The sequence below is a fragment of the Canis lupus genome, chromosome 27 (assembly GCF_048164855.1).
Source record: "Canis lupus baileyi chromosome 27, mCanLup2.hap1, whole genome shotgun sequence".
In the NCBI taxonomy this organism is placed as follows: Eukaryota; Metazoa; Chordata; class Mammalia; order Carnivora; family Canidae; genus Canis; species Canis lupus.
Genome location: NC_132864.1, coordinates 29277842 through 29292886, shown reverse-complemented (window position 1 = coordinate 29292886; position 15045 = coordinate 29277842). Strand labels below are relative to the sequence as shown.

Here is a 15045-nt window from a genome sequence, read left to right as displayed (position 1 = left end):
CCTCCAAGCTATGATTTGTCCTCCCTCCACTCAGGATACTAAAATGTCTGAGGCCTACAAGTGTTCAGGTATCTTTTGCCTTCTCCCTGAGCCCAGTAGCTGTCTTGATCAAAGTAACTTGGGTCCTTGCTCTGGGTGCAGCATAGCTCCAGGCTCTGCCACCCCTCAGTCTTGGGTACAAAGATGCCAAAAATGAGGTGTCAACAGAATCCCAGGGGATCTGGCATCTTAGCAGAAGTCTTTCTTTCTCAGGAGCTGGCCAGTCCTCTTAAGAACCCAGTAGCTTGTATTGTTCCTCCTGGAACTAAGCATCAGGCCTGTCATAGCAGGCAAACCCTGCCATTCCCATAAGATACCCATCTCAGGGTGTGGGTGGTACTGGCTACCACAGGCAAGCAGGGCCTAGGAGAGAGGCAGTGCCTGGAGGAAGGGATGGAGCACTCAGGCATGCTGCTCACTGTCATCCACAGCACACAGTGATTGCTGACCACTCGCTGAGTGCCAGCCACATGGAGACAACCATGAAACTGCTGAAGACCAGGGTACAGTCCCGCCTGGCCCTCCACAAACAGTTTGCATCCCTGGGTAAGCTAATGTTAGGGCTGTGGTTTAAGGACCACTTGGACAACACAGAAACTAAGATGACTTTTCCTTTGCTCTGATGTCTTAAATCCTGGTGACACATCAAAGAAGCCTTGGTTCCTGGCTCTTTCTGAGCAGAGGTGTTGGCGGGACCCCTGGGGGAGAGCTACCAGCCCATCTAGACAGAGATCTGAGCTCCTCTCAGGGCCGTGAAGGCTGTCCTAGCTCACAAAAGAGGCCCAAAGCCTTCTGGGTGGTCCAAGTTAGTGGACTGGTCAGGAACAGCTTATTCTAGGTTAGTGCATGTCAGACTTTGGTATACATTCTACAGATATTAATAGCCTAGGTCATGCTTTGTAGAGCTTACATTTAGCTTATTTGAGTATAGCTGTTCAGGGAACCACCCCCTCATTCCTCCCCTAAGACCTATTGAGCTAGCATCCTCCATGGTGAGGCTGAACCTTAGTGTTTTTCATAAGCTCCCAGGTGATTGTGATGAGCCATTAACTAAGGTGGTAGCCAAATGGGTGTTCCTTTTCATTCATTCAGTAAATACTTGTCAAGGGCTTACCATGCATAAGGCACTTGTGGAATAGTGAGAATTTAGATCTTTCTGATCTAAAATAGTCACTGTCAGGAAAGGCATTGTATTTCTGGGACCCATCTAGAGACTGTACCACTCTGGAGCAATTCTTGTACTACACGTGGACCCAGATGTCTCCAGGGCAGCATTACTCCTCTGTCGGGCTTGCTCCTCATCAGCATTACTGGAGTTTTATCCCAAGGTTGTATGATTGTCATCCTGGACAGCGTTTACTGTGTTGGCATATTTGCAGATTGAAGTGCCAGCAGGAATTTGCCCTGGAGCAGTTCTTTAGGTCTCCTCCCTTAGAGGAACTGACACAGAACACTTCAGTCATTTCCTCCATCAAGGTCAGCTGTGAAAACACAGCCCTCTCGGCTATTTGATCTAATTAACAGTCACTGCTGCAGAGGCCCTGTCACTGGTTCTGATGACCTGAGGCGGGGGGGGGGGGGGGGGGGGGGGGGTTGTTTCACTAGCCATCATTTGCATTAAATGTAATGCACCATGAATGCTGGTGCTAGGTCTGGCAACAAGCACATAGCACCAGCTGAAGGTCAGATTGGTGTGCCTGCATTCCTGGCACTTGTTGACCAGAGCATCTACTGAATGCCTTCTGTACCTGGACAGCTGGTAGGGCCAGCTGAGCCCTCCAGATGATACCAGTTACCCAGTGCAGCACCTGATTTCTACTTGTAATGCCATGTATCTTGCTCTCTTTTAGAACATGGCATTGTACCAGTTACCAGTGATTGCCAGTACCTATTCCCTGCAAAGGTGGTCTCCCGCCTGGTGAAGTGGGTGACAATTGCCCATGAGGATTACATGGTAAGTGGAGGAGTGACAGGTCACCCTTGCTGTCCCAAAGACCCACATCACATTTCAGCTCCTGCCCTTCCACCAGAAGTGCAGGTGATTTGACTAGACAATACAGGAGTTCTCTCCTCTGTGGTGACTTCTAGGAGCTGCATTTCACCAAGGACATTGTAGAGGCGGGACTGGCTGAGGACACTAATCTCTACTACATGGCACTTGTGGAAAGAGGCACAGGTAATTGCTCTTCTCATCACAGTGGTAGGCAAGGGTAGCTAGTAAGAATAAAACATTCCTGAGGGTTGCCCAAAGAAAGCAAAAGATCCTGGAATCCTGCTGGGGTGACTTAGCAAATAGTAATGATTGTAAGACCTATCATTCAGTGAGGACTTGATCTGTAACACAGCCACATCCATGTTTTGTCTCATTTAATCCTCATGACAGTGCTGGAAGTAGTAATGCAGGTATCCCCCATTTTCCTAAAGTTTGCATTCCACTTTGCTTTTACCAAAAAAACTATATTAATACCTGTTTTCATTAACCAAAAGAAAGAATTTTGGGACACCTGGGTGGCTCAGCAGTTGAGCATCTGCCTTTGGCTCAGGGCCTGATCCTGGATTCTCCAGGATCCAGTCCCGCATTAGGCTCCTTCCATGGAGCCTGCTTCTCCCTCTGCCTGTGTCTCTGCCTCTCTCTCTCTCTCTCTCTCTCTGTCTCTCATGAATAAGTAAAATCTTTAAAATTTTTTTCACTTTTATCAAAGAAGTTATTACTGTATTAATGTAGGCTTTTATTAAATAAAGTGGCATTAATGCTCAGAATGTGGGGGATGCCTCTTGCTTTTTGCCCCTTTGGCTTATGAAAGGTTTCATAGGAATGCTCTACTTTGGATAATAGGAGAAACCTGTATTCCCATTTTATTTTATTTTTTTTTTGTTTTGTTTTGTTTTGTTTTGTTTTTTTGTTTTTTTTTTGTATTCCCATTTTATAGGTGACATTTAGGCTTAGTCACAAATGCAGTTTGACGTCTGAACCTGAGCTCTTAGCCCTTTGCTTTATCGTTCTCTAAAAGCAGATACCTGTTCCTCCTCTTCACAGAAGGGGTGACATGTCACTCTCAGGTTATGAAGTGCAGAGTGGCAGGACCTTCCTCTCTGTCTGGTGTTCCTGTACTCACTTTGCATCGAAAAGTGATGATTCATGATTCCTCACAGCTATCTTTGTGTCTAATTTGCCAAGGCTTCCTGTGGAGCCACCCAGGTGCTGCCTGTGGAGCTGTTTTCTGGCTCCTGCCTTGCAAGCCTGGGACTGCCCACAGGATCTGACCCTGAGGCTGAGTGCTCTGGCCACAGAGCTGAAGGAGTTGTCTGTGGTTCTAAGACAGTGTGAGAAATATAAGGAAAGGTTGCACTCTCTGATGTTAGTTTCTCTACCCTAATATCTTCCATTCTTTTTTCTTTGTGTGTTTTAAAAATATTCTAAGGACATTAAATACTTTATAGATATAGTTGAAGTTCCCTGGTTTCTACTTCATTCTCTCCCTTATGATTGGTGACTGCTATTTGGAATTTGTACATTTGCTTCCCATCCTTTTCCTTTCTAAAAATACTTTTATCTTGTCCCTAAATAACCTAGAGTACTGTTTTGAAAGGGCACAAAATATGTAGTTCAAGAAATTTATAAAGCTGCAAGTGGAAGTCGTCACTGGAAGATGTCACTATGCTTCCTAGTTGAGCAGATGAAAGCTTGTAAAGATAGTAAGTGTTCTAGACCCATCAGAATAAATGTGATAAAGTTTTCATAAGATGCATTATAGAATTTGAAAATTCAAGAGTGAAATTTAAATGAATAAGTGGGCAGCAATTCCAAAAAAAGAAAAAAAAATATATATATGTATATATTAACAATCCTAAAAAAAAAAAAACAATCCTTAAGTCACTTTACAACAGATCAGTTTGAAAACTGATGGATTAAAAACAGAAAATTGGTGAATAGAGGTAAATCCGGAAATATATGCTAACTGTTAGGACAGAAGCCACAACAAAGAAGGGACTTCTTATTTTTTATTATTTTATTTTATTTTATTTTATTTTATTTATTTTTTTGGGGGGGGATATTTTATTTTATTTTTAAATGTTATTTTATTTAAATTCGGTTAATTAACATATAGCATATTATTAGTTTCAGAGATAGCGTTCAGTGATTCATCAGTTGTATGTAACACCCACCCAGGGCTCATGCCTGTGCTTTTTTTTTTTTTTTTTTTTTTTTTTTTTTTTTTAAGATTTTATTTATTCATGAGAGAGAGAGGCAGGCAGAGGGAGAAGCAGGCTCCATGCAGGGAGCCTGACGTGGGACTTGATCCCCAGTCTCCAGGATCACACCCTGGGCTGAAGGCAGTGCTAAACCACTGAGCCACCAGGGCTGCCATGTGTGCTCATGTGTGCTCCTTAATGCCCATTCCCCCACCCACCTTCCCTCCAGCAACCCTCAGTTTGTTTGTTTGTTTGTTTGTTTTTTTAATATTTTATTTATTTATTCATGATAGTCACACAGAGAGAGAGAGAGAGAGGCAGAGACACAGGCAGAGGGAGAAGCAGGCTCCATGCACCGGGAGCCCGATGTGGGATTCGATCCCGGGTCTCCAGGATCGCGCCCTGGGCCAAAGGCAGGCGCCAAACTGCTGTGCCACCCAGGGATCCCCTCAGTTTGTTTCTTATAGTTAAGAGTCTCTCTTACAGTTTGTCTCCCTCTCTGATTTCATCTTATTTTATTTTTCCCTCCCTTTCCCTATGATCCTCTGTTTTGTTTCTTAAATTCCACATGAGTGAAATCATTTGATAATTATCTTTTTCAGATTGACTTATTTCACTTACCATAATACCCTTTAGTTCATCTACATTGTTGCAAATGGTAAGGTTTCATTTTTTTTGATTGCTGAGTAATGTCCCATTGTGTACATATACCACATCATCATTATCCATTCATCTTTCAGTGGAGATCTGGGCTCTTTCCATTGTTTGGCTGTTGTGGACATTGGGGTGTAGGTTCCTCCTTGGATCACTATTGTATCCTTTAGGTAGGACTCACTTTTTAATAAATGTAATTGAAACTATCAGAAAAGAATTCTCTTAACTTATACTCTCTTATCTTCTGTTGTTTGAATTAGTGGTGTATCAACAGTTCTTCTTCCCCCATTATATAATGAAAAAGGAATGACATACTTAACCCGTTGGTAGAAAGGGTAAATGTCATCCTGTGGAGAAAGGCAAAGGCTGTCACCAGAGAAAAAATGAATATGCTATAAAATGCAACTATTTTCAGGGGCACCTGAGTGGCTTATTTGGTTAAGGATCTGCCTTCAACTCAGGTCATGATCTCAAGGTCCTGGGATCGAACCCTGTGTTGGCCCCTGGCTCAGCAAAGAGTCTACTACTCCCTCTTCCTCTATTCCTCCCCACTGTTTGTGCTGTCTCTCTCCCTCACTCAAATAAAAATAAAGTCTTGAAAAATACATGAGGTGCCTGGGTGACTCAGATGGTTAAGCATCTGCCTTAGGCTTGGGTCATGATCCTGGGGTTGTGGGATCGAGCCCCACATCAGACTTCCTGCTCAGTGGGGGATCTGCTTCTCCCTCTCCTTCTAACCCTCCTCACTGCTCATGTTCTCTCATGCGCGCACACACACACACACTCTCTCTCTCTCTCTCAAGTGAATAAATTCCAAAAAATAACTATTTTTTAATGAGTATGAACACAGCTTTGATATCAGACAGTTAAACTCAGCACTGCTGCTTTGCAACAGTTTGATCTAAGGAAGTTTCTATCAGAGCTTCAGTTTCTTCATATGTAAAATGGGGATGGTAATAACGGTACCCATCTCATAGAATCATTGCTAGGATGAAATAAAATGTGTGTAAAGAGTTTATTTAGCACAGTGCTTGGAATACAGTAAGTACTCAATAAATGTTGGCTATTAAAAAGTTTCACATAACAAAATTCATAAGAAAAGGAATATAGAAAATGTATATGATGTAACAGCTAATACATAATATTGTTGGAAAGAAAAAACAGATAGTAATTCTTCATGTGAAAAAAATCCTTAACTTACCGGTAAAAAAAGAAATGCCAGTTAAAACAAACTTCTGTCAAAGGAGCAAATAGAACTCTTGGGCAGACCCAGTGTAGACCAGACTCCGGGGAGTCCAGACAAATCATCCTTGGAGGAACCAGAGTTAACAGGACCTCACTTTCTGCAACTTGACAATTCTACTTTGGAGATTCTAGAACAAAAATAAAAGTCAGTTAGTACCAGAATGTGTTGTGCAGTACTTGAATTAATATAAGACAAAGAGGGGATCCCTGGGTGGCGCAGCGGTTTGGCGCCTGCCTTTGGCCCAGGGCGCGATCCTGGAGACCCGGGATCGAATCCCACATCGGGCTCCCGGTGCATGGAGCCTGCTTCTCCCTCTGCCTATGTCTCTGCCTCTCTCTCTCTCTCTGTGACTATCATAAATAAATAAAAAAAAAATTAAAAAAAAAATATATAAGACAAAGAGTTAGGGCAGCCCAGGTGGCTCAGCGGTTTAAGGCCACCTTCAGTCCAGGGCCTGATCCTGGAGACCCGGGATCGAGTCCCACTTCGGGCTCCCTGCTTAGAGCCTGCTTCTCCCTCTGCCTGTGTCTCTGCCTCTGTGTGTGTGTGTGTGTGTGTGTGTCTCATGCATAGATAAATAAAATCTTAAAAAAAAAAAAAAGACAAAGAGCTAGCCTCAGGGGTCCATTAGGGTTGATCCCTGGCTGGCAAACTCTGTCTCAACTGATTCTTCCTCATTCCTCCCTTCCCAGCCAAACTCCAGGCTGCTGTGGTGCTGAACCCTGGCTACTCCTCCATCCCACCCATTTTCCAGCTCTGTCTGAATTGGAAAGGGGAGAAAACCAATAGCAATGATGACAACATTCGGGTAAGGCCCTGCTGGGGTTGATGGGAGAAGCAGGGTGGACTGCCCTTGGGAGGGGGAGGGCAGTGCCAGAACCTACTGCAGCTGAGAGCTTGGCCACTGGCATAATTCCAGGGACAGAGGGACCTGCCAGGATTTATAGAATTTGCTGGAGGGTGTGTGATAATAGTAGAAGAGAAAGCCTAGACCCATATTAACCACTTACCTAGCTTGGGGTCACCCCATCTTAAAATGGGGATAATATAAATCCTTGCCTTAAAAGATTGTTGTCTTGGGCTTCTGTGGAAATGTGAATAAACTCAGACACATGGAAGTGCTGAAATGAAATGGTGTGTGAGATCCTAATGGCTTAATTATCATTATACCTGTTAATTTGATTCTGTAGTGGTCTTCTGGCCATCGTTCATGTTTTTAATGCTAACACCTTCTGATTTAGCTCTTAAGATTCCTTCCCTACACACCTCCATCTTCTTGGCTGTGCGAATGTTGGGCAGGGAAAGTTAGGGGTCAGAATCAGGAAGACCCTATTCTACGGACAGGGAGCCTCAGGACAAACCCATCCAGTTTGATCTGGTGTGACCTAGCTCCTGCAGAGGCCCAGCTACAGTTTTTGTGGGGCTGTCAGACCCAACCAGTCTGACGGTAGTGCTGAATTTCTGGCTTTCCCACTTCTTAGGCCATGGAGAGTGAGGTCAACGTGTGCTATAAGGAGCTGTGCGGACCCCGGCCCAGCCATCAGCTCTTGACCAACCAGCTGCAGCGCCTGTGTGTGCTGCTGGATGTCTACCTGGAGACTGAGAGCCACGATGACAGTGTGGAGGGGCCCAAGGAATTTCCCCAGGAGAAGATGTGTCTGCGGCTTTTCAGGTGAGAAGAGGGTGGGAGCACTGGGGTTCTGGTGGTCTCCAGCCCTGCCTCTCACAGGGACTTGGGGAGAGATCAGAGCCTGGTGTGGAGGGTATGCTTGTTCTCAGGCGTACTTGTCTCTGTTCACGGGATAAATTAAAATTCTAGCCAGATTTTCGGGGGAGGGCTTGCTCCCTCTTTCCCGAAACTTTCCCTACAGCCTACTTCCTACTGTCCTGGTCCAGTTGTTCTTCACAAGCACCCCTGAAGATGGGCCACCCACTGAATGAGCAGTACCAGACCACGAACCAAGAGGATTTAGCTGAACTTCCTGTGCTTTTTTTTTTTTTTTTTTTTTGGAAAACAACAGGATTTGCTTTTTACTGTCCAAATAAGCTTTTAAAACTGCATAGAGCCCCACCAGGCCCAGTCTGCCATAGTCTCCCTAGGGTGCAGCTTTATGTAGTCGGCATCATGGAAGGAACCAACTCTGAAGTTAGACAGACATAAGTGCAGATTGCTGCTTTGTTGCTCACCAGCTGTGTGACCTTGACAGAGTCACTTTAGCGCTGGACCTATTGCTGAAGGCTGACATGGAAATAAACTGTCTGGCTCATGGTAGATATAGAGAATTATTAGAGGTAATTCATATAAACTATGAGAATCATTCCTGGCACAGACGGGCTCACAGAATGCCATTAGGTCCTGACAGCTTGATGTTTGGTGTATCTGTGCTCATGGCACTCTAGCTACTACTCTTTTCACTTTGGTCAGGTCCTTTCTCTCCTTTTCATCCCCTCATGTTCTTGTTCTTAAGGAATCAGTTTCAAAACTCCAGAGTCCACACTGTTCAGACATGTCCTTCCCTTTTAAGCAAGCAGCTGGGGAGGAATGGTGTCTGGTAGAGGGGAAGGGCTATAATCTGTTTTTAATTAGGACATCCCCCTCTTCCCTGTCAGTCTAAAGGTGCCTTACCTGCCCCTCACCTTCTTCTCAGATAGCCAGTCCCAGCCTCTGGAAGCTGTGCCAGCATTCTCCCACCTCCATCTGGCACTTCCACCTGGCCTGGTTCTTCATGTTATCTGATAATAACCAGTTCCAGCCCCCAAGTGGCTGCTGAGAGGCGGAGCTGGTGGCTAGATGTTGGTAGCTTCTAGGACTTGCTCTCCCTAGTGGGTCTATGTGAGAACTCAGTTCTTCCCACCGTCCCAGCCTGCTATAACACGTTTCCAGGATGGAAGCTGTCACACGGCCAGTGTTTATTTTTTGTTATCTAATCGGATCCCAAAGGATCCATTTCCTGAAGTGCTTTGTGTGTCACCCAGGCTGAGCTCCTCTGTCAGAGCATTCTGGGATGTGCTCCTTTGGCTACTCAGGCGCAATTAACTCCATGACTGCTGAGATGTGAGTTTGTTGGCCTGGAGTCCAGCTGACCACTGGTATCAGGCCAAGGAGCTGGGCTACAAAGTGCTAGCCTGGAAGCAGGAGACTGGAGGTCTGGTTCTGCGTATGGCTGGCTGCTTTCAGGCTGTGGGTTCTTCATTAGCCACAAGCCTAGACTTGCCCAGGTGATTCTGTGCCCTTCAGATGTTGGGAAGTATGTGTCATTGTGTTTACAAATAAGGGCTTTGGGGCCAGAAAGACATGGGTTCAAATTGCAGCTCTTACCTGTGTGATGAGGGTCTACACTTAGCCCCCGAGCTTCAGATTCCTCATTGGTAAAACAGTGTCCACCTCAGGCATTGTTGGGAGAATGAAATTAAATCAGATGTCTTGTATAAAGTGCTAAATATAATGCATGCAGAGTAAGCCCTCACTTAAGTAAGTGGTTGCATTGGTGTTGGAATTAAAACCTTTGTCCTGGGATCCCTGGGTGGTGCAGCAGTTTGGCGCCTGCCTTTGGCCCAGGGCGCGATCCTGGAGACCCGGGATCGAATCCCACGTCAGGCTCCTGGTGCATGGAGCCTGCTTCTCCCTCTCTCTGCCTGTGTCTCTGCCTCTCTCTCTCTCTGTAACTATCATAAATAAATAAAAATTAAAAAAAAAAAAAAAAAAAAACCTTCTTTGTCCTCATCTCTCCAATTATATACACATACCCCTCCTTCAGACCAAGATCTAGGGTGTCACTTTTCAAGTTACCACTGAATGTCAGTCATAGGCAGACAAAAGAGGCCCTTTAGCTGGACATCATTCACTGTGGAGTTGTGTAGAAGAGGCCCCTGTGTGAAGTTCTGCCTGGGGGCCAGGATTATAGCTGAAGCACCTTAGCTTCATAAGGTTGACGTTTTGGCCATAATTGCTTGGTGTCAGACCTGGTTTTGAAGTTAGGCCTTGTACTTTCTGACCATAAAATCTCAGGCAGTTTACCTCCCCGAGCCAATTTCTTCATCTGTAAAATCTATGAAGTGGTAGAAATAGTATCTAAGAGGTAGTAAGTATAAAGCACATAGTTCTTGGCAGGCACTTAGTGCAGATTCTTTTCACCTCTGCCTACATGGAAATTTCCCTGCAAAGGAGGACTTTAAGTTTTTTTTTGCTCTATTCTACTTATTATGGAAATAAAATAGAGATGCCTGGGTGGCTCAGTCAGTTAAGCATCTGCCTTTGGCTCAGGTCATGATGCTGGGGTCCTGGGACCAAGCCCCACATCAGGCTCCCTTCTCAGCGGGGAGTCTACTTCTCCCTCTCCCTCAGCCCCTTCTCCTGGCTTGTGTACATGCTTTCTCTCTCTCCCCCTCCCAAATAAATAAATATAAATATAAATATAAATAATATAAATATAAATAGATACACACACACACATATATATATAAAACAAAAAAAATGTGAGGGTTCCCAGAAGTGCCTGTTGTTAATGAGGGCCTTTCCAGGTTTGTGTTCATGCATTTGCAAGCATACATTTTCACCAAAACAGGATCACACCTTACATATTGTTTTATAGTCTGCTTTTCTCACAATGTCATTCCCCCTCACCCCCACCACTCCAGCAGCTGCATAGTTTTTTCTCATGTGGATGAATTGTAATTTATTTTGTGAGCCCAAAGGGCATGGTATTAACTGATCTCCCTTCTCCTGTTTCTCTAGGGGTCCCAGCAGGATGAAGCCATTTAAATATAACCATCCTCAAGGATTCTTCAGCCATCGCTGACCTCCCACTTCGCCTGTTGTTGCTCCTTATGCCTGAAGTGCTGTGCCTCTACTTTCTGCTTTGGCCCACATGGGGCTCTTGATATTCTCCAAAGACAGTTTTTTTTATTTCTAGTCTATTAAAGTGTCACTTGACCAAGTGGCCTTTGTCTTGTGGCTCCTTGGGGAGGAGGGAGGTGGGTTTGCAGTCTGGAAGGGCAGTTGGGGGCCACAGTACAGTGTGAAAGAGCTTTTGTGCATAGGCTTTCTCTAGGTGGCCAAGAAGAGCAGAATGCAGAAGATTCTGATACTGTAGAAAGATGCTGCCCTCTTAACCCACTCATCTTACTTGTTCTTGCTTTGGGAGGGCCTCATTATTTTGGTGTTTATTACCCTAAGTCCCTGCTGTTAGGAAGTAGCAGGGAAAGCCCAAGTGAGCCTAGCACAAAAAACAAAAGCTCTTCTTTCCCATCCCCTCACTCCCTCCACTAATTTTGTCAGTGCCTTCATTGGCCAGATTCTCTCTGATTATTGGATTTTATAAACATCTGACAGTACAGTGCAAAGAGAAGACAGATACAAGGAATAATTGTAAATATTGCAGGTTTTTGTGACATCAGTGAGAATGGTGTCGGAGAATCACATGTAGAGCTACCATCCAGTGAGGCTCTCGCGCAGTGAAACCAGGAGACATGGTGAGGATATGTATGATAAGTTCCTGAAAAAAATAACAGTTTGACTCTCAAAGAATTAAGAGAAGTCCTGGGGAAATAGATAAAACCCTCTAAAATGTTTGCAAAATGACGACCTTTATAATAATGCAAAAGTCAAAGTGAAGGATGGCATCAAGTGTTCTTAAGACAGGTTTGTCAGAAAAGTTACTCCCTATCCTTTCAAAAAGAAATCAGTGTTCATTATTTGTTTAAGAAATAAGATATAGGGGATCTCTGGGTGGCTCAATGGTTTGGCGCCTGCCTTTGGCCCAGGGTGCGATCCTTGAGTCCTGGGATCGAGTTCCATGTCGGGCTCCTGGCATGGAGCCTGCTTCTCCCTCTGCCTGTGTTTCTGCCTCTCTCTCTCTCTCTCTCTCTCTCTCTTATGTCTATCATGAATAAATAAATATTTTTTTAAAAAAGAAAAAAATAAAAAAGATATAAAGCTGGAAAAATACTTAATAATTATTACAGGGCAAAAAAAAAATAAAAATAAAAAAATTATTATTACAGGGCAGCCCCGGTGGCTTAGCGGTTTAGCGCCGCCTTTGGCCTGGGGTGTGATCCTGGAGTCCCGCGTCGGGCTCCCTACATGGTGCCTGCTTCTCCCTCTGCCTGTGTCTCTGCCTCTCTCTCTCTCTAATAAATAAAATCTTAAAAAAAAAAAAAAATTACATACTGAGGGCACCTGGCTAGCTCAGTCAGAAGAGCATGCAACTCTTGATCTCAGGGTCATGAGTTTGAGCCCCACGTTGGGTATAGAGATTACTAAAACAAAAAACTTAAAAAGAAAATTATTACATACTTGCATATATAATCTATAAACAACTACAAGATGAAAATCTGCTCTTGTAGCAACTTCTAATATACATAAAGTTTATTTTTTGTGACAGTCCCAATCAAGTGGCTTTTTTTCTCCCACGACATACTTTGAACCTTATTCCCCATCATGCATGTATTCATTCTCAGTGGACTTTTATTATCTTTGGATAATAATGGGCCTCTGCTATGAAAGCTGTTTCCAGGGATCCCTGGGTGACTCAGTGTTTTAGTGCCTGCCTTTGGCCCAGGGCGTGATCTTGGAGTCACAGGATCGAGTCCCCCCACATCGGGCTCCCTGCATGGAGCCTGCATCTCCCTCTGCCTGTGTCTTTGCCTCTCTCTCTCTCTCTCTCTCTCTCTCATGAATAAATAAATACAATCTTAAAAAAAAAAAAAAAAAGCTGTTTCTTCCTGTTCTCTCAGCTGATCACTGAACATCCCAGTAATAAGGATTTCCTGAGAAAGAACTAGGAGACTCCTGGCATTACCAGGGCCCTTCGTTTTACAGATGGAAGCCTGAGCCCTTGAGGAAAGGAGAATGTTACCTTTGGTGGCTGTTTAAATGACCGCCACCACTTGTGCATCTCCTCCTCAGCCTACATCATTCCTTTGAATTCAGAGGTAAATACTCTCTTGCCCTGCGATCCTTAAACTTCAATGTGTGTGAATCCCCCATCCTAGGAGGGGATTAGAAACAAAGATTTCCATGCCTCACTCTAATATTTGGACTCCATTGACCTAAGATAGGCCCAGGAAGTATATTTTTAACGAGCTCCCCAGGTGCATGTTGCCCTAGTCTCTTTTTGGAAATGGCTGTACTTTCTTCCCTTTCCTCATTTTTCTGGGTAACTCCTCATGTAATGCAGGGCTTGATTCTCTGCAGGCAACTCCCCATCTTCTGTCTTCGGTATGTTGGGCAGCAGTGTAAACCTCCGTGTGCTTCTTTCCACATAGCATAATCTCCTTGTCTTTTCCCTGACCTACTTGCCTGGACTCTGTCCCTGCCAGCATCCCCTTGGTCTGGCCACCTTCAGGCCCTGCGTCTCACCGCCTGTGCTGAATAAGATTGAAATGGGACCTAAAAATAGTTGCTTTAATGGCCCCTGCATTGCAGTCTCCACTGTTCTTGGCTGGAAGGCAGCCAAACTGACTCAGCACAAAAGCTTGTCTCCGATAGCTGGGACAAGGTTGCAAAGACAGCTTGTGAGCACTGGGGAAGGCTCTGCTTCTTAGGGAATGTCAGAGCCTGTCACCCTCCAGAAGGGATTTTCCATCCTCAGAGGGAAGCTGGCTGAACAAAATCCTTTGGCTGTAAGAAGTATTTTCAAACTTGTGAGAAGCCCAGGACAGTCCAGCGCCTTTGAGCTACTTAAAAGCTATTTGTGCTTCCAGTCAGCAGATTAAGAGAAAGGCCTGGCATAGGACTGTGAAGCTTCCTCCTCAACCAGAATTGTCCTTGGCCTTCCTTGAGGCACATCCCTGAGAGTAATCCCTCTCTGTCATCCTCCCACACCTGGGAGTGGCTGTAGTCGTTAAGTATCAATTTGCAGCACCGTGCCCTAAACCTATCACTGCTCAGCAAAGGGGAGGGTTTTTTTTTTTAAGATTTTATTTATTTATTCATGAGAGACAGAGAGAGAGAGAGGCAGAGGGAGAAGCAGCCTCCCTGCAGGGAGCCCAATGTGGGACTCAATCCTAGGATTCCAGGATCATGCCCTGAGCCAAAGGCCCACCAAGAGGGTTACCTCAACTTCTTGGGCTCTTGACACACCCTCTTCTAACTTGGTTTTCTCACTACCTCCACAGATGACCTAAACTGAGAAACTCCAACCCTACCCACTGGGGCTGGTAGAAGACCCTCAGAGTACATTTGTGTAATGAGTGAATAGATGGGGACATCCCAAAATATTTTAAAGATGGACCCAATCTAACAAGTTGAGATGCAAAGTCCTACAGGAAGGACCTAAAAACTAATCACTCACCCATGTGCTGGGATACAGCAGCTTGAGTGAAAATATGTGGTAATTTTAAAACGTGAACAAATGGTTTAAAATGCCTGATGGGATATCTGCCCTTTCAATGCAGAGAACTGGAAGACACTTTGAAATTATACTATTTCTTTTCTTATTTCATTGAGTCAAATTTTACAGGATGAGTTCAATATTTATTTCCTATTGTATACAGAATAACCACTTATGGACTGAGTGGTTTGTATTCTATATTTATTTGTTTTCTTACTAAAATAAGATCATAGTATACAAAATTCTTAATGTGATATTTAGAATAATTCACTCACAGGATTCAGAAACCAGAAAGCATAAGAAGTGAAAGTACAGTGAAAGCTTCTACTGTCAACCTTATCCCCCACCTGCCTAGTTCCCATCTCTCTTACAATTAAACAACAAAGTTGATTACTTTCTTTTGTATCCTTTCAAATTCTTTAAGCAAATTATTTTTCCATTTTTGTGCAAAAAGCTATACTACATACATTTGTTTTGATACTTGATTTTTTTCAGATCTTAGACATCATTCTATATCACTGCAGAGATATGAAGAGCTTCCTCATTCTTTATAGCAGCACAGTATTCCATTCAATGGAT

The 15045-nt window shown here is 44.1% G+C and overlaps 1 protein-coding gene across 3 annotated transcripts in view; it reads left to right on the top strand.

Moving 5' to 3' along the window:
• Positions 1–11070, top strand: part of THOC5 (THO complex subunit 5) — a 36011-nt gene extending 24941 nt beyond the window's left edge. For all 3 annotated transcript variants that reach the window (XM_072803159.1, XM_072803157.1, XM_072803158.1), the window contains 6 exons: positions 471–585; positions 1890–1993; positions 2128–2215; positions 6826–6941; positions 7615–7805; positions 10869–11070. In XM_072803159.1, the coding sequence (XP_072659260.1) occupies positions 471–585; positions 1890–1993; positions 2128–2215; positions 6826–6941; positions 7615–7805; positions 10869–10932 (678 nt within the window). In that variant the 3' untranslated portion in view covers positions 10933–11070. The remainder of the gene's footprint in view (positions 1–470; positions 586–1889; positions 1994–2127; positions 2216–6825; positions 6942–7614; positions 7806–10868) is intronic.
• Positions 11071–15045: the final 3975 nt, after the last annotated feature.